Source organism: Lampetra fluviatilis, chromosome 18, assembly GCF_964198595.1.
Source record: "Lampetra fluviatilis chromosome 18, kcLamFluv1.1, whole genome shotgun sequence".
NCBI classification, from domain to species: domain Eukaryota; kingdom Metazoa; phylum Chordata; class Hyperoartia; order Petromyzontiformes; family Petromyzontidae; genus Lampetra; species Lampetra fluviatilis.
In genome coordinates this window covers 12,033,057-12,055,894 of record NC_136292.1, presented here as the reverse complement: position 1 = coordinate 12,055,894, position 22,838 = coordinate 12,033,057, and the positions used below count along the sequence as shown (strand labels likewise).

General features: G+C 49.0%; 1 protein-coding gene across 14 annotated transcripts in view; it reads left to right on the top strand.

Annotated features, from left to right (window-relative positions):
• Nucleotides 1-19,326, top strand: part of HECTD1 (HECT domain E3 ubiquitin protein ligase 1) — an 86,868-nt gene extending 67,542 nt beyond the window's left edge. For 13 of the 14 annotated variants that reach the window (XM_078864632.1, XM_078864628.1, XM_078864634.1 and 10 more), the window contains 11 exons: nt 796-1,009; nt 2,415-2,497; nt 3,483-3,610; nt 4,882-5,083; nt 7,178-7,312; nt 8,756-9,375; nt 10,103-10,181; nt 12,025-12,118; nt 12,613-12,763; nt 14,741-14,885; nt 17,508-19,326. In XM_078864632.1, the coding sequence (XP_078720758.1) occupies nt 796-1,009; nt 2,415-2,497; nt 3,483-3,610; nt 4,882-5,083; nt 7,178-7,312; nt 8,756-9,375; nt 10,103-10,181; nt 12,025-12,118; nt 12,613-12,763; nt 14,741-14,885; nt 17,508-17,645 (1,989 nt within the window). In that variant the 3' untranslated portion in view covers nt 17,646-19,326. The remainder of the gene's footprint in view (nt 1-795; nt 1,010-2,414; nt 2,498-3,482; nt 3,611-4,881; nt 5,084-7,177; nt 7,313-8,755; nt 9,376-10,102; nt 10,182-12,024; nt 12,119-12,612; nt 12,764-14,740; nt 14,886-17,507) is intronic. The other variant, XM_078864624.1, reaches the window with a different exon arrangement.
• The last annotated feature ends 3,512 nt before the right edge of the window (nt 19,327-22,838 follow it).

Below are 22,838 nucleotides of genomic sequence, written 5' to 3'. Positions count from 1 at the left end.
ACGTGATGATAAGCCACTGGATTGCTCTATTGTTTGTGGCCAGTTCACTTCTGGAAAAGAGCTACATAGCTCAGTGGGCTTTACCTGGTCAAATAAAAATAGGTTATAGTTTTTTATAAACGGTTTCATTCAACGCTTTAGTAATGTCAAGGTGTGCTGGGTGACAATGCTGACGCATGCTTCGTGCCATTCCTCGCTCGCATCGTTAAAGCTGCTGACCGGTGGGCAACCTTTGCCCCATTGTGCCTTTTGCGTGCGCACGGCGGTAGTACATCGGTTCGCACGCCGTCCCTCTAATCCACCAACCTGGGTTCGGTTCCCGGCCACGGGTAACCGTCGGTGGCGAGTGCCGTCTGAACCTGCTCTGCGCCCTCCCTGGTCACCTGGTGGCGCAGTGTGCAAACAGTGGCACTGCCCCCCCCCGATGGCTTTTGTCGTGCGCCAAGCCTGTTTTTAACCTCTCGCATGCAGCGCTGAAATATTGTTGCACGTGCTTTCGGTGGTCAGGTCTGGAAGAGCTGTACACGGCAGCAATGTGCATTCACTCAGAAATGATGACTTATCAATTGCTTTATGTCATGAAACGATAACCGTCTTGTACAAGGTATAGTTCCAGGTCTCTCGCACGAAGGGCTGCGTCCAAAGGGTTAAGAGGCGCCCAATAGTCGCACCGGCGCTCCACCGCTTGCTGCAGCCGTGTTGACGAGTGGCGCTCGCGAAAGGCGATCAAGGCGGTGTCGTGCGGCATTGAGGGATGACCGCCCGCCCGACTTGTGACGTTTCTCTCCGTTCTAGGAGTTTTGTGGGCAGACGTACAGGACGTGCCCTGCGTCCCACAAGCCCGCCGTGCGGCTGCACGACAATCAGATCTTAAGTCTTCCCTGTGAGCAGCCTCAGGCCAAGGCTGGCTCTAGTCAGAACATGTGCGCGGTGGAGGACGTCCTGCAGCTCCTGCGAGTTCTCTACAGCATCGCCAAGGACCCCTACTCCAGCTGCAGCCACGGCATGGGTGAGCGTCACGTGGCGGGCACGGAAAACCTGGCTATGTGGCGCCGTGGCCAGGATGGGGGTGGATGGACCTCCTTTCTTACTAAGGGCTGAATCAAGCTTTCCACACGTCACGCGCACACCCCGGCTTTGTCCATTGATTGAATAAAAATAGACGCTTGTGGACCCGAGCATAAAGGGGAGACCCTTGAACTGACAGAATGTTCCCCTCGAGTACCGGATTTGTTCGGCCTGAGACGCTTGCGGTGACGTCTGTGCTGTAGGCAGTCGGGCTCACGTGGCTGTGGGCCGGAGAAAATGTTCAGTGGGAAGATAATGGCAAAGGTGATCGGGCACAGTGCCGGCCACATCACTCCTTCGTGTGCCATGCATTGATTGTTATGCTGCTGCACGTGGTAGCCTGTGACCCAGCACTGTGGAGGCAGCAGCAAGGGCTGGTCGGTCACACAAATGTGAAAATCCCTTCCTGTGGGTGTCAAGGAGGTACCACACCCTGGCTCCCCAGGAGAAGGCAGTACAGCAGTTGGACTAATTTCCATCAGTTCCCATCCGTATGGGGGATTGTGTTATAGTTATTTAACTATAACACGATAAAATAATTGATAAAGTTATTTTAGTTTAGATTTTATTCCGGTTAATTGGCTAAAAGTGTCTTAAAATAAAAACCCAATGCAGGATCTTCCTGAAAGAGACTCCTACAACTCAGTGTGGCTTTCCTGGAGAAATAAATAAGTAAGATTGAATTTTTTTTATTATTATTATTACTCAGTGATTTTTCTGAGAGGCTTTGCCCCAGCCAGACTGTCAGCATAAAAGTATTTGATTTATAAATAAAATTCCAAATAAACACGTGCATGTACAGTGCTTTGTCAATCCACTGCTGGATGAAGGCCATTTCGCACCGTGGGAGGTGTTTGACCATACTTCGCCGTGCTGGTCAGTGTGATGCATTGAAGGCAGGGAGATCGTGCACATCGTGAGTGATTTTAGATTCGGAATCAATATTTACACTGGAGGAATCCAATGAGCTTTAAGATGTCTAGTAGGGGAAAGGTAAGCAAATCACAAAAACAAATATACAAATAAAACTAAATTATTTAATACTCTTTGGTTCGTTCGGTAAAGTCACGTAGGCATTTGCCAGAATTCTGGCAAATTTGTTTACGCGACAAACCTTACTGGCTGTCGGGTGGTAGTGGGTTACGACACATTTTTACTTACCCGATCTAACCCGAAAACCTTTCTCATTAATAATGTTGGTCACCAAAGCCAACGTGTTAAACAGACGATCTCTTGCCGTCCAATGCGAGCGCCAGCGCTTCGTCGTCGCGTGTTCAGGGGCTTTTGTTTTTCTGTGCCAGAAATGTGTCCACGTTCGTTTCTCACGGAATGTTTCGTCTCCGCAGAAGGTCTCGGCCAGAGCTTCAACGTGTCTGCGGAAGAATTCGCGAGCAAGAAGTTAACGACCAAAATATTGCAACAAATCGAGGTACGTGATATTCACTCCCCCCCCCACCCCCTCCCCCGGTTTGTTCTGTGCGAAGTCGTCAACATTTGTCGCCTGACAGAGAGGAGGGTCCCGCCATAGCAATGTGCAATTTCCACCATTGGCTCGAGGCCAGCAGCCAAGAAGGATTAGTAATCCCTCCATATCATTGGAGCAGGGAGGTGCATTTTAGTGATTTAATTGATTTATTTTCATTTATTATTATTTTTTACTATTATTTTTTACCTACGTGACTTTACCGAAAAAACCTAAGAGTATGAGGTACATTTTATTTTAGTTTCTGTTCATTGCAAAAAATATCCCTCTCGTAAAAAAAAAAAATAGAAAAAAATTTCAATTATTAAAATTATTGAAATTTTTGTTTACGTGAATGTTTGAAGTTGTGAATAGTATTTTTTTGTTATAATTTTTTTATTGTGTTTAAATCGCACTTCTTAGTGTTTAGAGGGTGGCTTTATGAGTACCGATTACGCGAGGTTTCAGAAATTACTCGATCCGTATGTGTGTTTATTGAACTTCTTTTGTGCCGTTCGTAGCCAACCGTGCTAATCGGAGGTGCGGGGCAATCCGTGAGTGGTCTGTTCAAAGTAACATCGTCTGGGGACTTTATTATTTGATTCCGTTTTTAAATCAACAAATATTTGATTTAACTTGAGAAATAACAGCGCAATGTTGTGACTGTATCATGATCTGTAGGCTGTGTATCATGATCTGTTGGCCATGTCTTCACATTAACCCAAGTTGCTGACATGATCCATTGCACCTTTTCAAATGTTCAGATAGAACAATCAACACTCGATGTACGAAACACACCGTACAGACGAGGCGACGAAATCAATTCACACATCAAACGTTGACTTTGACCGTGACCAGTTCGCCGAGTCGCGTCGAGGAGCGGGTGAATCGCTACACGCCCGCTTTGTCAGCCGGCCGCCGGTCTCACCCGCCCGCCCGTCTCTGTCCGCAGGAGCCGCTGGCGCTAACGAGCGGCGCGTTGCCCGACTGGTGCGAGCAGCTGACCAGCAAGTGCCCCTTCCTCATCCCCTTCGAGACGCGGCAGCTCTTCTTCACGTGTACCGCGTTCGGCGTGTCGAGGCGAGTGCGCTTGGCCCACCGTCGCCCCGCGGAGATCCGCGTCGTGGTGCGCAGCAGTAGCTGCTCGCCCCCCCCCTCCCCGCGTTCGTGGTGTCATCGCCGCTACACGAAGCTGGTAGTCGTGCAGACTCGGGGGGGTCACACAATGCTGGGACTTCGAGGAGGTTCCCTTTTACCACCACTGTCAGTTTCGAGTCAAGACGGTAGATTGTTATTGACCTGTCTGTGATGGGGGTCTTAATACACTTAGCCCAGGGGGGTTGGCAACCAAAATAACAAGAAGAGACATTTTTGTTTTGAATTCGGTATAAAAAAAAAACCCGTTTTATATTTAAAGAGCTGCAGTGCGTGTGAATGCGCGAGATGGTGGTGCTTCATCAACAACGTCACGAAGCAATCCTTAAAAGGAGCCACAGCTTGCCGACGCCTGCACTAGACCAGGAGTGGCCATTAAGTGGATTGCTAAATAAAGAAATATTTTTTGTGGATCTCGGGGCAAATCTGTACGGAACTCTTCAACATAAGCTGACAACGTTGCCAAGTAAAAAATAATCCTCGACTAAAAATTCGTATATGAAAATAACTAAATAATAACTTCTACCAATAGATGGCGATAGTACTTTGTCTTGTGTTTGTCGGTCATAGCCTTCTGGTGGATCGCAGAGCCTGTTGTGATTCGCCAAAATGGATCACAGCGCCTGGTGGATTGGCCACGGCAGCACTAGACTGTCACATTGGTATCTCGTGGTCTTTCTCGAGACCGAGCAGTTCCCAACCTTTTTGCGTGTGCGGGGGACCCCTTTTCAACCTCCAGACATTTTGCGGACCACCCACATGCTGCTGCTTTTTCTCCACACACCGTCATGTGTGGAAATATCACGCAATAACTAAGACACGATATGCGCTCGTCGATGATTTGTAACGCACCCATCTTAAATTGTGAAAAAAAATATTTGTTCCCTCAAGAAATACTTTTGCGGAGCGTAGCAGAACATGTGCGAGAACGTGATTTATATTAATGGTGCTGTCTAGCTATCTTCAAAGATAGGTTGGGGCGATGGCAGTTTTAGCCTTTAAATCTGATTCCGCCGTGGATCCAGAGCGAGCGTGAGTGTCGTGGCAGCGTTGCCTGCGTTGACCGCGAGTGACGTGCGGCGGCGATGGCGGTGCGGTGAGTGGGGCCATGCCGTGGATCCAGAGCGAGCGCGAGTGTCGTGGCGGCATTGCCTGCGTTGACCGTGAGTGACGTGCGGCGGCCGTGCTGTGCGCAGGGCTGTGGTGTGGATCCAGAACAAGCGCGAGTCGGCCGTTGACCGCACGCGCGTGAGCTCGTCGGCGCGCCGCGACGACCCCAACGAGTTCCGCGTGGGGCGGCTCAAGCACGAGCGGGTGAAGGTTCCGCGCGGCGAGTCCCTCATGGACTGGGCCGAGAACGTCATGCAGGTTCACGCGGAGCGCAAGTCCGTGTTGGAGGTACGGTGCAAACCCGCGTGACCCCCCCCACCAAACCCCCTGCCTGTACACGACATTATTAGCTGCGGACCTGTGTGGTTGTGTGTTTGTCACGAGTGTCGTACGTATGTATGTGGAACTTATTTCGCACCGTACGTAGCCAACCGGGCTAATTGGTGGTGTGGGTGGCGGACAATAAACTAAAAACAAAAAAGCAGTTCTAAAGAAATGAGTTTGTCAAGCGACATGATGATGATTTAAAAGTGCATAGGTCCAGTCCTAATATCTGATGGAAGAGCGTTCCAGGCGGCCGCAGGAGCGCATCTGAAAGCGAGCAATGCGGTGGCCGTCTTTGTATGATGACTCCGTGTTTAAACATGAGTGTTTTATCTTTAAACGCTGTCGAAGTGCAGGCTTAAATGTATACAACGTCAAGGGGCCAGCAAACATACAGGACCACCAGCAACAATTCTGGCAACTGCCTGATGTAACTCGTGTCCAATTGGTCGTTAAACGTTGTGCGGACCGTTGTGCAACACACCAGTCGCATTCTGAAGCGGTGATGAATTGGCCACGTTTTGTTCCACGTGACAGTTGTAGGATTGGTCGTGTCGTGGGGTGGATGGACGGGTGTCGACGCACATTTTACTCGCGCGTTTTGACCCAAAAATGAGTTGCGGATCACGACGTTGTTTGCGAAAGCCGACGCGTCTTTAAAGCACCATCAGAGTTGTAATATATCAGATTTAACACGTTTGGTGAATTCAGCAAGGTTATTATTATTATAAGTGCTTGTGGGGGGGGGGGGGGAGGTGAGGAAGAGACGATGACAAGAGGAGAGAATTCCAAAGTGGAGCTGTGCAAGGCGAAGAAGCAGAGGGGGAGAAGAGCGAGATGACCAGCAGCTTGGTACTTGAACGCAGTGCGGATCAGACAGTAGGGAGCAGAGTTCTTCATTGCAAGGCCCGTGGGCCACTGGTGGCCCCTGGTGGCCTTTAGTGCGGTCCCCTGACGTGCGGCCCCCGACACAATACACAACAACACGTGAAAACACCTCCGTTGTGCTGTTGTCAAACCCCAACGGTTTCAGTGTGATGGCTTGTCGGCGAACGTGCCCCCCCCCCCCCTGCCTCCCCTGAAAATGAATGAAGAACACTGCTGTGAACTGTCTCCAGGAAGTGGGCACCAGCGGTTCCACCCCTCCCTCCTCCGCCGCCACTTCGCTGCTGCGTGGCGATGAATTTGTCGTTAATTCTGGTTCACTCCCTTGTTTGTCTTCTTGCCTGTGTGTTCTGCTCTGCCCGGTTTTTTTTTTTTACTTACCCCGCCTCACTTGTTTGCGTCTTGTGCACGCTGCGTTTTAATTTCGCGATCGATTTCGTCTTGCTGATGCCGTCTTGCTGATGCTGTCTGTCTGACTCATGAGCCTACGGGAATAATAAGCACGAATCTTCCACAAACATAACACGATAGAGAATATAACGTAACAATTCAGTGAGTGCACTTTGACTAATGATTCCTTTTTGATCATTCTTTCAATCAATTGTCACGTGTCTGCGAGACCACCAACTTACAGGAGTAAACATACATGTGCCATGTCAACAGTTCGAGAACTTTAAATTGTTGATATTCTACGCAGCTACACAATAAACATCCTCGTCCCATGCTGCAGGCCACTGGCCCAATGTTAAGAATGACATTGGACTGGTGGTCAGCAGTATGGACGATAGAAACTAGTTTTTACCAAGGTACAAAACCTCGTTTTATAGCCCAATTAGAATTCCCTCCCATCGTCTCTTTTCCCCGGACTCTTAAAATCATGCTCAATTCAAGAAAGTTGACTTCCTTATCTGTAACGGCCTTGTTTTGTTCCTGTGTTCTTCGCAAATGGGTTCCCAAAAATACAACTGTATGTTTTGTAATATACATATAATTGTTTTATGCGGGCCAACATCCGCCCCCCTGCCCCTCCACCCCCCATGGCCACGGATAATCGAGAATTGGGTGTAATCAGTGCACAGAGAATGCATCTCAAAAGTCAGTCTTGAGGGCGCCGTGGGGGCAAAGAGTTTCTGAGCTGTGCCGTCGTCTTGTCGACTCGCTCCGCTTCTCCAGGTGGAATTCATTGGTGAGGAGGGCACGGGACTGGGTCCCACGCTGGAATTCTATGCCCTTGTGGCCGCAGAGTTCCAGAGGAAGAGCCTGGGCATGTGGCTGTGCGACGACGACCTTGCCAATGCTCAGAACCTGGTAGGTGCCCACCCCTCCCCTCCCGCGTCCTGTGCCCACCATTAATAATTTCCCGCACGCAAAAGGCGTCTTGACAAAGTGGCGGTGGATGCTGCTGCTTGGTTCGGGGAACGACAAATGAAGAAGTCTTGCAGAGAGCAAAGCAACGTCGTCGGCTTAGAAAGTTTACAGCGATAAGAAGGGCAACGCTTATGGGGCCTGCGGTCAGACCCCCGGGGGTGAGCTTCGCGAAATCTTGCGCAACTTTCTGCTGGTGAGATTGAGGGCAAAAAATAATGGAAAGGGAGAAAAAGACGTGAGCATCGTGTGGTTAATTCTAGATTTGAAGCTTTCGTGACTGCAAGGATTCATATTCTTGGGTTTTTTCGGTAAAGTCACGTAGGTAAAAAATTTAAATTAATTAAAGTAAAATAAAAATAAAATCAAAATCACGACGTTTCGGAGGCAACACAAGCCTCCGTCTTCAGGTGGAACCGTCACAGCACGATTGCTGTATCAAGTAAATGAGAAATTCCAAGAGATCCGACCCCGTATATATACTGGTTGAGGGGGGAGGAGCCAGGGCAGCAGGCCCCTGGATAGGAGTTTTTTATTATTATGGTAAGGTTGGTGCAGCTGAAGCTACGGCCAGTCTACATAACAAAGTCTTTTGTTATGTAGACTAGCCGTGATTTTTATTTTATTTTTATTTAACTTTTATTAATTTTTATTTAAATTTTTTACCTACGTGACTTTACCGAAAAAACCCAAGAATATCGTGTGGTCAACGCACTTTTGAGTGCTTTGGTTGGCAAGGAACAGACAAAGCATGGCACTTTGCAAGAAAACGAGGGACAGGAATGGATAGAGATCCAAGACTGGACCCCTGGCAATGGAAATGACACGTGTGATGATGCTGTAGTCACTACTCCGGCTGGATAGCATTTGATGTGCCGAGCGAGGGCTTTGTGGGATGTCGGCTCTGGTTATTTGTCCGAAGTAATCAAAGAAGCCTTCGTGCTCGAATGACAAGGGCGCAGTGTTAAGTTCCATTGGCAGCGCAGAGCCACGCTCGTAATGCCAGCACCGTCTGCACGGTTACTCGTCACTTTTTTGAGGAACAGTGCCACTAATAGAAACCTACTTATTTTAAGTGTTGGGCTTGCGTCGTGTTTAACATTGTAGTGAATATAGTAGCAGTCTGGAGTGGCTTCCGGGGGGTAACGCGAAATAAACCATTGCATACAACGTACACATCTCATAACGTCAATGTTTACACGCTCAATTCGACGTGTACATCACAAGCTTAAGCAAAGGATATTAATCCATGGAATCACTGGATCCGTTACGCCTCAACTGAAAACGACGACAATGATGGTGACGACAACGTTGACACGGTGATTCACCGTGGTCGGTCGCTCACCACTGTTGCCGCCCCCCCACCACCACCTCTCCCAACATCAGCAGGTGGACCTCGGCGACGGCGTGAAACCTCAGGGCTTCTACGTGCAGCACCTGAGCGGCCTCTTCCCGGCGCCGCTCCCGCAGGACAGCGAAGAGGTGGAGCGAGTCGTCAAGCTCTTCTTCTTCCTCGGAATCTTCCTCGCCAAGTGCGTGCAGGACAACCGCCTCGTGGACATCCCCCTGTCGCGGCCCTTCTTCAGGCTCATGTGCAACGGCGACATTAGCGGCGCGGCGTGCAAGCCGCTGTACGAGCACGGCGACCCGCACGACGGCGACCTCCAGCCGTGCGAGGTGGCGTCCGAGGCGTCGCTCGAGGAGGGTCCCCCCGACACGCTGTCGGTCGGCAGCCTGGAGGACGACTGCAAGTCCGAGTTCATTCTGGACCCGCCGAAGCCGCGTGCTCCCGCGTGGTTCCACGGCATCCTGGGCTGGGAGGACCTGGCGGTCATCAACCCTCACCGCGCGCGCTTCCTCAAGGAGCTCAAGGAGCTGGCGATCAAGCGGAAGCAGATCCTCGGGAACAGGTCCCTGTCGGAGGACGAGCGCAACACCATGCTGCAGGAGCTCATGCTCAACAACTCGACGGGCACGGGAACTCCGGTGGCCATTGAAGACCTTGGGTACGAGATGCGAATTTTTTAAGTTATTTGTGTCTCTCGCGGTGCCCGGTTGCATTCGCCGTTACGTTGGCGGTTTGGCGTTTAAGGCGGTGCGGCGGATTTCCGAGTGAATCATTCGCCTCGCGGCACAGCGGCGGGAAGCATCAGTGAGTGAGAATGATGATAGGGTAGAAGATGACGACGGCGAGGAATGTTTGACGAGGATGTATGTACTGAGTGTATGTTGAACTTCTTTCGCACCATACGTAGCCAACCGTGCTAATCGGTGGTGCGGCGGAAGGACAACAAACTACGGGTCTCTGTGTGAGTCTATGGGTCTCTCTGTGAGTCTATGGTTTTGTGTGTGAGTCTATGGGTTTCTGCGTGAGTCTATGTATGTTGAACTTCTTTCACACCATACGTAGCCAATGGCGCTAATCGGAGGTGCCAGGTGCTTGTTTTGGTGGCCAGGTGAAAGCGGTTTCTCTCTTCGTAAGCGAGCACTGGGGGGCCGTGCCCATCTCCGTTGAAGCAGCTGAGCCACCGGTTGAAATTCTGCGTTGCTATTTGAGTTGCCAGCCTCGACCTCGGCCTGAGAACATAATCGTTGCCGATTAATCCCTTGGTTGTTTCTGGGCAATGGATCGTGTCGGTAAAAATTAAATTACGAATCGTGATATCGGTCGCGAAAGCCGACGTGCAATCTGCTGCTAACTGGGAAAATTTCTGTTCTTGTTTCCCCCCACAGGTTAAACTTCCAGTTTTGCCCGTCGTCCAAGGTGCACGGCTTCGCCGCCTACGACCTCAAGTCTTGTGGGGAAGACGAGGTGAGCGCGGCGCTCGTCGGCGGCGATCATGAATCACTTCAAAAAATACAAACGACTCTTATTTTGATTTTGTTACGTAGGCGTTCACGACCATTGTTATGATTCGTAATTGGTTTCTTCTGGGTCATGTCGCGGCCGGCGTTGGCCAATTAGCTCCTGAACAACCACATATTTCCACGCGCAAGGATAGAACAGAATGACTGCATGAGCGCCTTGGCGAAATAACAAAAATAGAATAAGTGGGGAGCATCAAGGACTTCCCGCTCTGAAAATGCAGCGAGGCACGGTCCATGAGCCACATTGCCAGCGAGTGCTTAATGTACGCAGTTCCCGGAGGAACAGCTATAACGGCAAGAGCAGTGATCCACTTTTACCATCCCGTGAGCCATTGATCGTCTCACCTCAACATAGAACCGTGATCAAGTTTCGCTGTAGAAAGAGCCTTCTTCGAGCGTACATATGTATGTATGTTGGATTTCTTTTGCACCGTACGTAGCAAGCTGTGCTAATCAGAGGTGCGGGGGAAGGACAACAAACGAAACACAAAAAGCAGTTCTAAAGGAAATGCAGTTCTTAAGAAATGACAAGCATGTTTAAATTATACGCCCAGGTTTAAGTTTGTAAGCCATGTGATAGCTTCGGGAATTTCTACATACAGAGAAGAAGAAGAAACAGTTTTCAGTTTCATGTATTTAATTTTTTACAACGTAGAATTTTTTTTTATGTATTACTTACTGTTAGTAACTCAGCTTATTGTAGAGTATAGTAAGTATACTGATGATGCTATGTAGTTTATACCTTAGTTTGTTATGCAGTTTATACTTTAGTTTTTTACGTGGTTGTTTAGTAACTGCAGCTACATACTATTAACATTCCTTTCCTTTGTTAATGCTACCCCCCTCCCCCCCCCCTTTGATGCTGCTAATCCTGCATAATGCACGGGCATAGTATTGATTTGGAACCCCCCCCGCCCACCTCCTACGCATTTTCCATATGCTGAATTCCTCTTGATATGCAAATTATTTTGTCTAGGCGCTCTTCTTCCCACCTCCCCCCCTCTAACCCAGCTTAAATATACGCTTCAAGCTTGGTGGTGTTTCATTCTTCGCCTGAGGACGGCTACTTGCGTTGTGGCCGAAACGTCGTGAGAATTGTTTTATTATGTTTTATTTTTATTATTTTATTACTTCCCTTCTACGTGACTTTACCGAAAGAACCAAGAAGATCTTAAAGTGACTATGCGCAAAAAGAAACATTTAGGAAAAAACACCCAAATCTTCCAGAAAAAGCACCGTACACCAATGCTGTGTGCAAAAATCCCAGTGGGATGCATTCAAATAACAACAACCACAAGAGAACTTAGATTAAAGCCATTATTCTAACTCCGTACTACAACAAACAAACATGGCCAAACCACAAAACGTTTTAGAAATCACCAAAATAAAGCCATAAGCAATGTAACAGTGATCATAGGAACTGTGACCAAAATTTCACAATTAACGACATAAACAACATGTACCACCAAACCCTGCAGCCATAGCTGGCTGCAGGGGTCACTCCACAACAGCAGGAGCATCAATAGGAGTATCAAAATTTTTCAAATGCACCTTTAAAAATCAGCACACTAAATCAAAACACACGATCATACGTTGCAGCGGTCATCCGGACGACAAGAAGAAGCCGTTGCCAACCGGCATTGACCACCGTGGCGCATACAGACAAATAAACCCCCATAGCCCACGTGACATGGGGAGGCCCTCATCCAGCAGTGGATTGACAAGAGGGGACCGTACTTGTACGATAATAACAACAATATTTGTTACGTCTCAATTTTCTCCGGCAGATTGTGACGTTGGAGAACGCCGAGGAGTACGTGGACCTGATGTTCGACTTTTGCCTCCACTCCGGCATTCGGAAACAAGTCGACGCCTTCAGAGGTAGAAGTTCTTACTCATTCGTCGAGGCTAATGCCATTATTGATGTGACAATGCACGTACAGTACAACAATACCGTGCGTCAATAAGACGCTTGACGACAACGAGACGGAAAGCCGTTGATAAAACAGTGAGAGATAGGTGGCGTGAAGATTGGTGGTAAATTTTTAAACGGTTGTTAGCTTTAGGGGAAAGTGACTAAAGATCAGCACACGTTGGCTTTCACGCACAGTATTGCTATTCATCACAGACTTTTGGCTCGATCACGCGAGTAAAATGTGTTGTGTCGTAGACCCTCCTCCAACTGACGCGGCCAATTAATAAAGTTGTCACCTGAACAAATGCGCCCAATTAATTTCAGATTTGCCAAGTTAAATATTTAAAATAATGAAGAAACAATGGCGGTTGGTTTCACGAGCGTCGCGCGTCGCTTGTGTTCGTCGCGTCGTTCTCAACGTGCGCGCGTGCGCGTCACTGTCGCCGTGTCTCCTTGAAAGACGGCTTCAACCGCGTGTACCCCATGGAGAAGCTGAGCTCCTTCAGCCCTGAAGAAGTGCAGCTCATCCTGTGCGGGGACCAGTGCCCGTCGTGGACGGCGGACGACATCACCAACTACACGGAGCCCAAGCTGGGATACACGAGGGAGAGGTGAGCGCTTTGACCCCCACTTCCCGCCCTGCGCACACCGCCGCGAGGTGACGCTCACCTCCATTGGAGGTCAGCGGGGGGCAGCGGTTAAAAGTTCCGCATTCTCCGCGGTAAGGAATTGTCGTCTCCATCCATCCGATGACCGCCGTTGACTTCCCACAAAATGGAACGAATGTTTGTCGACGCTGGAGGGATGATTGGGCAGGGGTTGACTCCTGGCCAAGATCAGAACTCGTAAGCCCTCGCATGCCGACACGAGTACTTTAACCACAGCGCCACCATTCCACACGAAGGAATTCGACCCACCCCCCCCCCGCCGCATACCCTCCATACTGGGCATCTGTGAAATAGAGCTTCATAGCTCATCGGATTCCCCGAGTATAAATAAATATTCTGATTCTGATATCCGATGATGATTCATTTTCTTATTTTTCCACCTTGTAGCGCCACGTTCAGTGCACTCTGCTCGCTGAATGTACCCCCCCCCCTGGCTAGAGCCCATGCCCATTGAGATGCGTGTTTCTTTTGCGAGGAAGCCCTGGTCGTAATCGCCAATGATCCCACGGTTGGTAAATGACAGACAAAGATGCGTCACACTTTCGTTCCGGGACGAAATAAATGTTTATTTGGGGCTGTTCGTCAAAGCAAATCCGAAGCAAATTCACGTGAGACCGAAAAACACATGGGACCCTAAAAGCAGTTCTGACAAACGACCTGCAGAGATTCAGACTTTCCGCAGCTGTGGCCGCACTCGGCTCGAAATTGTTGAAAAGTAAATAACGATTCATTTTACGCAGCGTCATCGCTCATGGAAATTGCGTCTCACAATTGCTGAGTAGAAACCACAGATCCAAGCTGCAAAGGCTGCCAAGTCGGTAAGCCGGCGCCAAAGATTCCTTTGCAGTTCCCTAACTTAATTTGTTCCAGAAGGCCATTCGAACACCGATTTGTTCGAACATTGAATTAATTTTCCCCATAAGAATAAATGTAAATTACATAAATTGGTTCCAGGCGCAAGAAATCTCTTTACACGAAGTTTACAGTAATTACATGCATAACATCATACAAAAAAACAAGAAACACAATAAATAAATGGAATAAATGAATAAATATATGGAATAAATGAAATAAACGAACATTGAACTTCACTTTACCTGTAGTAAGGAGAGTTGATAGCTGGAGTGGAAGGTGGTAAGGAGCAGGAGGTGGTAAAACCTTTGTCTGGGCAAGCGTCATGCACGCTGGCCATACGCGTCTCAGCCGTACAGGTTCTTTCAAGTCACGATTGCCCGTCCGGGGCAAAAAATGTTCGTAAATATCATTCGAACACCGATTTGTTCGAGTTCTGGTGCGTTCGATCTCCGAGGTTCTACTGTATATTAAGAAGTATTTGGCCAATGGTGAGAGTTTATTATACATTGAGAGCAAACCAGAACATCCGGACAAAACCCATGCATGCGAGGGGGAAACAGTCTACAGGGTGTCCCAGAAGTCTGGAATCGGAGGAAAAAACTAACACGGCTCTCGTGTTATTGGCCCGCGGTCTGGATGCAGTCTGTTAAATTCAACAGCGACCTCCCTCTGACTCCGATTTCCTAGCAGTAGAATTATCTGGACCCGTTCTTCCTTACTCCGGCATCTTGGGCCTGCAGAAACAAAAAAGTATGAATTATGTATTTTTCACTGATTCCCTGCTTATGGGACACCCTGTTTTTCCCATAGAGAAGGGACAGATGATAATAGTCCAAACTTTTCTGTAATACATTCTGCTGGCAAGCCAGGGTATGGCACTTCCTCAGTGTCCATGGGGAGGGAATCTCGCAACATTTGATCATTCGTGCTGCGATCCACCAACCCTCGCCGCTACTACCACACCACTGGATTGGAGGCAGCTACGTGCAGCGTTCGCCACCGCCGCCGCCATCCCCCATTACCACGCGCGTTTGAACGTTGTCCCGTCCTCCCCCCCCCTCGCAGCCCCGGCTTCCTCAGGTTTGTGAACGTGCTGTGCGGAATGTCGGCCCAAGAGAGGAAGGCGTTCCTCCAGTTCACCACCGGCTGCTCGTCGCTGCCTCCCGGCGGCCTCGCTAACCTGCACCCCCGGCTCACCATCGTGCGCAAGGTCAGTGCGCCGGAGAGCCCATCGGCTAGGACGGGGGTCTGCAAAAAACCTTTTAAAAGAAGAGACATTTTGTTGTTGTCTTTGACCAAAAATAGTTTGAGAGCCGCGTCGCAAGCAGAGCTACCTGGTACACAGACGCAAACGCAGAGGGTATACGGCAAGTGGCAAACAAATTCTCACTTAAATCAACAAAATAGGTGGTGGAATTAACTGCGTCGATTTCGTTTATTTGCCCCTTGGTTGTTATTTAACAACATAGTTTGACTGTACATTTTGTTGTTGCCAAGCCATTCCATAGTGACCCATTCCTTGCTATATTTAATAAAAAATCTTGAAATTTTGATTTAAAGCTTTCGTGACTGCAGGGATTCATATTCTTGGTTCTTTCGGTAGAGTCACGTAGAAGGGAAATAAAATAATAAATATTTAACAATACAAATATTAAACAACAAATTCTCACGACGTTTCGACTGCAACACAAGCAATCATCAGGTGTGAAATCCACAGCAAGAAAAAGTTCTTGTTTTGGATTTCACACCTGATGATGAATACAAAAATCTTTACTTTAAATTGTAGTTAAGTTTTAGGCAACCTGTGGCTCCTGGGCTAGGACGATGGGACGCCGCGGTGGCCAGGAGACTCCATCTCCATCGCCCTGTGCACGGGAGTTCGTGGGTTCGATCCTGACCCTGACGATGCATGTATGGTTTCCCCGCAAAAGCGCACAGGAAGCAAAACCGCACGACCCACGGCTGCCTGCCGAGTAGCCGTGCGTACAGTGCACACGTAATGTTGGCCCACGTCCGACCGCTTGTAGCCACGTTTGACTGAATTCAAACCAGATGTCGTGAATTATGGGCACAAATAGGTGAGCGGCATGGACGTGAAATTGTGTCCAGCGAACCCGCATAGAGCGAGGGAAACCTTGGTTTGGAATTTGCGTGTTCTCTCTCGCTCTCCCCATGGTGGTCGCGTGGATTTTTCTCCGTGTTCTTCCAGTTTTGGCTGTCACTATCAATTTCCTTCGCGTGGTGATGATGTAAGCCACTTGGATTAGCTATCATCATGTTTGGCCAGGTCGTCTCTGTAGCAGAGCGAATAGCTCGGTGGGCTTTAGGTGGTAAATAAAATAGTTTAGAACGCGTCCCCAACGCCTCTCAAGCATGACGTAGCTTCGTTATATCACGTGTGCTTTCGCGACCCATATGATTCGTAATTGTATTTTTGTGGGTCAAGTCGCAGTGCGAGAGTTAAAATTGAGATATAAATAATTTCAACCGAGCTGATAGCCACAGATTGAGGGTGGCTTGGAAATGCATTTTTAAGTGATCACATCACAACCTCAATAGTGTTTATTTTCACTTATGAAAGCTAAAACATTATTCTAAAATTACTCTTTAGTATAATTGAGTTTAGTATAATTGACTAACCTGAAATGCCACGTATGTGTGTGGACCTTCATATCTAACGTGTGGCACTCAAACTCGCTATCTTTAGACTTGCATTATAAAGCCTTTCATCGAATCGCCAAGAATGTGGCCGATCTCGTCAGCTCTGGGAAGCTAAGTTTGGGCCTGGATAGTGCTCGGAGGGGCGACCACCGTGCCTGCCAGGTTGTTAGGCTGCTGCGAGACTAAGCGGTGAGCAGCGGAGGGCGGTGCGGTAACATCTTTCGCCGTGCCGTGCTTTTGTGCTCTGCGTCTGTGTTGCACACCCTTGCGACCCTCATTGACCAGCATGGCGAAGTATGGTCAAATAACCCACGTTGGCCATTGGCTGTCCCTCATTCGGCAGCGGAGTAACTAAACGGCCTGTGCGTGAACGCAAGTTGAAAACCCGTTACCTTCCTCGAGTTGGATTTGAACCGGTGACCTCTGCGCTGAGAGGCGAGCGTGCTAACCGCGAGGCCACCCGCTCCAAATGGAGAGCGTGAAACGCTCCTAGCCACCGCAGCTGAACGATCGGTGACATAAGCTTATCCATTACCAGCTGACGGGCCTACTTAGACACAAGGTCTCTTTTCCGAGGGAGAATTTCGATTCATTACTACAACATGGGTGCCACGGTGGCGAGATGTTAACTACCTCGCCTGGTATTCAGGAGTTCGTGAATTCAATCCCGACCCTGATGCCTGCTGTATATTTGGAGTTTGCGCGTCTGTCTCACTGTGGTTGCGTGGATTGTTCTTTGGGTCCTCCGGTTTTCTCCTCCATACAAAGAATCATCGTGTGTTTATAGTATTTGTCTGCTATAAACTTCCACATGATAGGCCACTTAGTTGCGCTATCGCTTGTGCAATAGAGCTAAATTGCTTAGTGGGCCCTCCATGGTGATCTAAAACTAGCTTATAGTTTTATTTGTTAATTGGAATGACTACCATGATCATCATCATTCATCCAAATAAAGGCAAGACGTTAACTATAAACCTCCCTTTTTTCAAGTGAACAAATGGGACGATGCCCACCTTCATTGGCGACCGTGACCAGTAGTCATGAAATTCCACATTCCTATGGCCACGAGTCTCTCCGTCGTACAGCCGCCGCCACCGACCCCCACTTCTTCCCCCCTGTGGGCGTGTTGTCTTTCTCACGAGCCGTGCGTCATCTGTGCTTGCGTGCGCAGGTCGACGCGACGGACGGCAGCTTCCCGTCGGTGAACACCTGCGTCCACTACCTCAAACTGCCCGAATATTCGTCAGAGGAAATCATGCGAGAGAGGCTTCTGTCGGCGACCATCGAGAAGGGTTTCCATCTCAACTGAGGGGAGGGGGGGGTGCGTGTACATGGCGGAGGTGGTGGGGAGGGGGTCACCATCGATGCAGTAAAGAGAGAGGTTGTGGGGAGGGGGGCGTGGTAGGGAATGTGTATCTGGTGAAACTCCTGCTGTAGGATTCCTGTATCGATAGCTATTGCGCTGGGCTTGCTCGTCACGAATATTTCTCAACGTAGTCCAAGCCTGAACGTTTGAATGGCAATACAGGCTGCGTGCACACGCGCGCTGTTATGTGTTTGACACTCGCCTTCTGCTATAAAGAATTGAGGATTGTTCACCGCTTGTTTCTCGGTATCGTTATCTGGGATTGCCAAATCCCTTTTAATCACACATTCTTGCCGTTTGTTTAGTTTACATTAGACGTTGTAATTTAATCACGAAATTGTTTCCTTCAAAAAGTTAAAAGTGCCTCCATACTCAAATATATTTGAGCACTTGGGTGGTTTTGAGTCTGCGGTGGTAACTCCACGTTTCTATGACTATCCGCTTATCGGATGACCACTGTTGTTTTCCCACAATGTGGTGGTATTTCTTTTTATTGACCTGGCTTCAGAAGTAGAAGGATGATGATGATGATGACGACGACGACGACGACGACGACGACGAAGGAAAATAAAATTGGTGGAACATCCCGATGCAAGACTTTAAGGAAAGCCTTGAGGCTCAGTGGTGAGGCCTTCCTCCTGTACGTAATGTCAGAGGGTTTGTAAAGTCACGGTGTGTTTGTGGTCACGTGAGCATTTGGAGTGGCCGGAGCCGGTGGTAGCAATCAGAAACGCTCAGGTTGAGCGTTCGTATAGCCACGCAACAAGCGCTGTTGGCTGTCCACAATCGGGGTGCCACGGTGGCAAGGGAGATGTTAACTCCCTCGCCTGGTATGCAGGAGGTTGTGGGTTCGATTCTGACCCTGGCACCTGCTGTATATTTGGAGTTTGCATGTTCTTCCCGTGGCCGCGTGGATTTTTTTTATCCGGATCCTCCGGTTTTTCTCTCCACATTTAGAATCAACGTGTTTAGAGTGTTTGGCTGCTATAAATTTCCACTTGATAAGCCACTTAGTTGAGCCTATCATCTGTGGCCAGGTCGCTCCTGCAAAAGAGCTACATAGCTCAGTGGGCCTTACCGAGTAAAATAAAAATGAGTTCAATTAATTTGGTACGTATTATTTCAACCCCCAGAGGTGCATTGGCAATAAGGCCGAATTGATCCCAGATCACAGAATTTGACCTTGTGACCTCTTCCCGTTGTGAGTCGAGACCTCTACCGCGGAACCGACGCAATTCAAATGTTTTTCCGTTGCACGGTGGTGCCGCCAGCCGCGGCACCGCCGTGCGTGCGAATTCTGTTCCACGCGGGTCGCAGTGCGAGCCGGTGATTAGGGGAGTCGGCCTCCGCCGTTCCGTGATCTCGACGTTGAGAGACATCCACATCGGCGATTCCGGCGGCGTATTAAAGCTAGGCTAGCTAACACGAATGCAGTGACCTCAAAAACACAATAAAAAGTGTGACGCCCAACGTATATTCTCACACGAACGGTCAGAAGAGTATCACAGTCGTTGCTCTTTTTTGACGAAACTCTCGCATGTGTTTTAAGAATGGTGGTAACTGATTTGCATTTCGTTGATAGTGGGATTGCTGTATTTTGTCAGCAATAAACTACTTTAACGTGTTATTTTCCGTCCGATTTTGTGCCGTTGTGAAAGAGAGGAGCATTTGGATGTGTGATTTTCGTCTAAATAACGACTGCCACCTCAAGATGCCCGAACCTAACGGTGGGACAAGGGCGGCACGGAGGCTTTTCTTTGGTGGCCCTGGTGTTGACTCTAACCGCCGGTGTCTTCCTCCTCCAGCCACCATCACCCAATGCTCTGCCGAGCTTGGGTAGCGCGTGCCACAAAACAGCGTCCGTCCGGAAACAAAAAAAATTATTTGGTGAAGCTGCTGCTTCTGGTTTGGCACGGGTGCACAACCGCAGTTAACAACAACAAAAAACTAGACACATTCGTCAAATAGCACCGTGAAGGAAGAGCCATTGCCGGAAACGGCGCCTTATTTATGATTATTATAGGGCCCACAGTGTTATTGATGAATGTGTTGACCTGGACATATAGGCGATGCCCTTCAAGAGAGATTCTCGGGCAGCTGCAGGTGTGGCGTGATGGGACAACGAAGCAGGTGGTGGCGCCTCCTGCCCCGTTCCCACTGGCCACATGCACGCCGCGCTCGTGCAGGGCTCTTGCGCGGTACAGGGATGGTTTTCCCGCCGTCCATTTGCCGTGCCGAACCAGAACCAAGCCATGATATACACGCTGGCCTCTAAATCAAGGCATCTAAATCTGACTGGGGGGGAGGGGAGGGTGCCGAGCATGATCAGGGGTGGGGCTAACAAAGCATTCATTGCTCGTGGGGCCAGTGGGTATGTGGCGAGGACGTGGCACCGCTGCATTCGCCTGCACCCATCGGCGCTCGTTTGCCGTGCACGACGTCGGCAGTGCGACTCCGACTCCTGTAGCGGAATAGTGACCTGGCCTCTCATGAGCTGCGTCAGGGTGGCGTCGGCGTGGCTCGGTTGTGCAGTGGAAAAAGGTTTCGGGGCCTCTCCAAGACCCGGATGCTAGGGGGTTGTGTAAGCATGGCCTAAATTAGGCGATTTTGGCTGCATTTGGGCTCTTTGGGTTATGGTTAGCATGCCGTTGCTCTCGAAATGCGATGCAACACCGACAATAAAGACGAGCAGTCTTGCGTCACGCGCGCTTGTTCATAATATATAATGTTTATTTCGATCCGTCACCATGTGGCAATACAAATAAATATACGATATCCACGAAAATTCGTCACCAAAAAAATATTCGACAGTCCGTAATAAATAGTCGTTTTGGGTATACGTTTACATTTTTACAAAAAATATATCTTATCACGAAGAACTATTTAACACAGAGGCAAGTTGTGAGTTTCACTTATTGGGTCGATGCACGGCCATCGAGTTCATCTTCTTCACGAAGTTAGAATTCACCTCATCCCCCCTAATGGCTGTCCACAAAATGTTTCCACTCGAGTGCACAAACGAGCGACCACTGGCAAATGTGGCCTATGGGGCTCAACAGCGGCCACCAGCTGGCCAGCCCACGAGGTTCACCCAACTTCATTTGTACGCGACGAAGCCCTTGGTCACCCCACAGTGACGCGGCGTGAAGACTCGCCTCTCAGCCCTCGCTCGCAGACTTGCGTTTCATTGCAACCGAATGGCGTACGAATGAATGTGTCAATCGGCCAACAATCGAAAGCGGTTCAAATGTTTTGAACGCGTCAAACTATATGGACTGCCATGGAAACATTTGGAGATTCCACATTGTCACGGCGAGGGGGAGGTCCAGTCTCACCAGCCCACCAAGTGTTAACTTCACACGCGCGCACAGAGCGGTGTCAATGTTATCAATCCTGTAAGGATGAGTAAACAAATTACTTGGTGGTGCTGCTGCTGCTGAGTTGGCAGTGGTGCACAAATAACAAAAACCCATGGACACATTCCGTGTCAACAACAACACTGTGGTCTTAAAAGACAAAATATATAATCTGAGACATTTCGGGCCATGGCCCTTGCTTCATATCGCGTAATTGATGCGCTAAGGCCAATGTGTTTGATGATCATGATGATAAGATAGGATGCCGAGTTGACCTTCGTATCAGGATTATAATTTTTACAAACGGCTCGAGTGGTGTGGCGCTACCCGGGGCAGAGGCCCGTTCCGTTCTAACCCCCGAAGCAGGACGAATCGGAAAGTTGATTTCAACTGGAGGAATCCGATAAGCTGTGAAGCTCTTTTTGTTCACAGACGTCCAGTAGGTGAGCGGCGTGTGCGAGCGTGTGAACCAGCCACCATCACCGCCACCACCACCGCCGCCACCGCCGCCACCACACTCCCCGAACAGCGGAGAGAGACGACGACGACCGCTATCCGATAGCGACCGACCCCCTCCGAGGTTTCAGCGTCGATGACGCCACGCAGCGGCATCTCTTTAAGCGCGGGATTTTTTTTAGTTTTTAAAAGAAATAAATCCTTGAAAATATTTCAATACCATTTGTTAATGCGTTTCTATATATATATACGTTTATGCATATATATTAAAAAGTTAAGCATTAAATTCGGTTGACCGAAGAGTTCTATACACGTGCGCAAATCGCACGGTTCCGTTTGCAGCGCGTATCCGCCACGTATCGACCGGCCTCTCAATCGAGTGCCAAACGAATCCAGCGTGTCGGGGCACGTGTGTGCGTGCGTACGTATGCGGTCACAATAATCAGGGTATCTCATATATACATACGTCTTACGTACTTTCATCCAGCAGTGGACTGACAAACGGTGTCAATTACTATGTACATACTGCACATATTGACACAACCCGCTTTGTGTAAGTGTGGTCTTTTTTGCAGTAGAACTTGCACACAGACGATAAAGACAAACTGTCTCACACACACACACAATATGTTCCCCGTTTAGTCTTGTACTGCATAGTAGGGGATGTAATGGCGACAGCGATCACCGATTAAGACAAAGATTTCCCGGTTCATGGGAGAGAATTACGCCGCAGCAGTTTTCTAATCCGCACTGCGATCCCAGGAGCTGGGCTCATTCCCCAGCCACGGCTGACACCAGTGGGCAAGCGGCATCTTGGACTCACCCTGGGCCTCTGTTAAATCGACTTCAGCCTTAACCGGGTACTTGAAGCGATGGCGTGTAAAACTTCAACACCGGGGAGACAAAGGCGGCCGGGCGTGAACGGTGCTGGCAACCTCTAAATGGGTGTTCACTAACGTCGCTTGCCCACGCGTACGCAGCCTATGAAAACACAACCACGGCACACACAGCTCGCAATGTACACAAAGACGCAACACACATACACGTACATACAGACAGGTCCCTATTTCCCTAACCAGAAACTACTGTTTCCAGGGCACAGGGATAATACCGGTGTCTGCTAGTCCATGGCAATATGCCATACTCCACAGCCTGTAAGTCAAGAGACTTATTTCAGAATGGTCGTTCCTTTGGGCTTCCACCTGGAACGATAAAGACAAAAAAACACATGAAAAAATTAGTATTGTCAGTATTATTGTCTAAAACAGAAGACTTTTTGAAGAGGTAACAACAGCACCGACACGTGACATCACACACACCGATC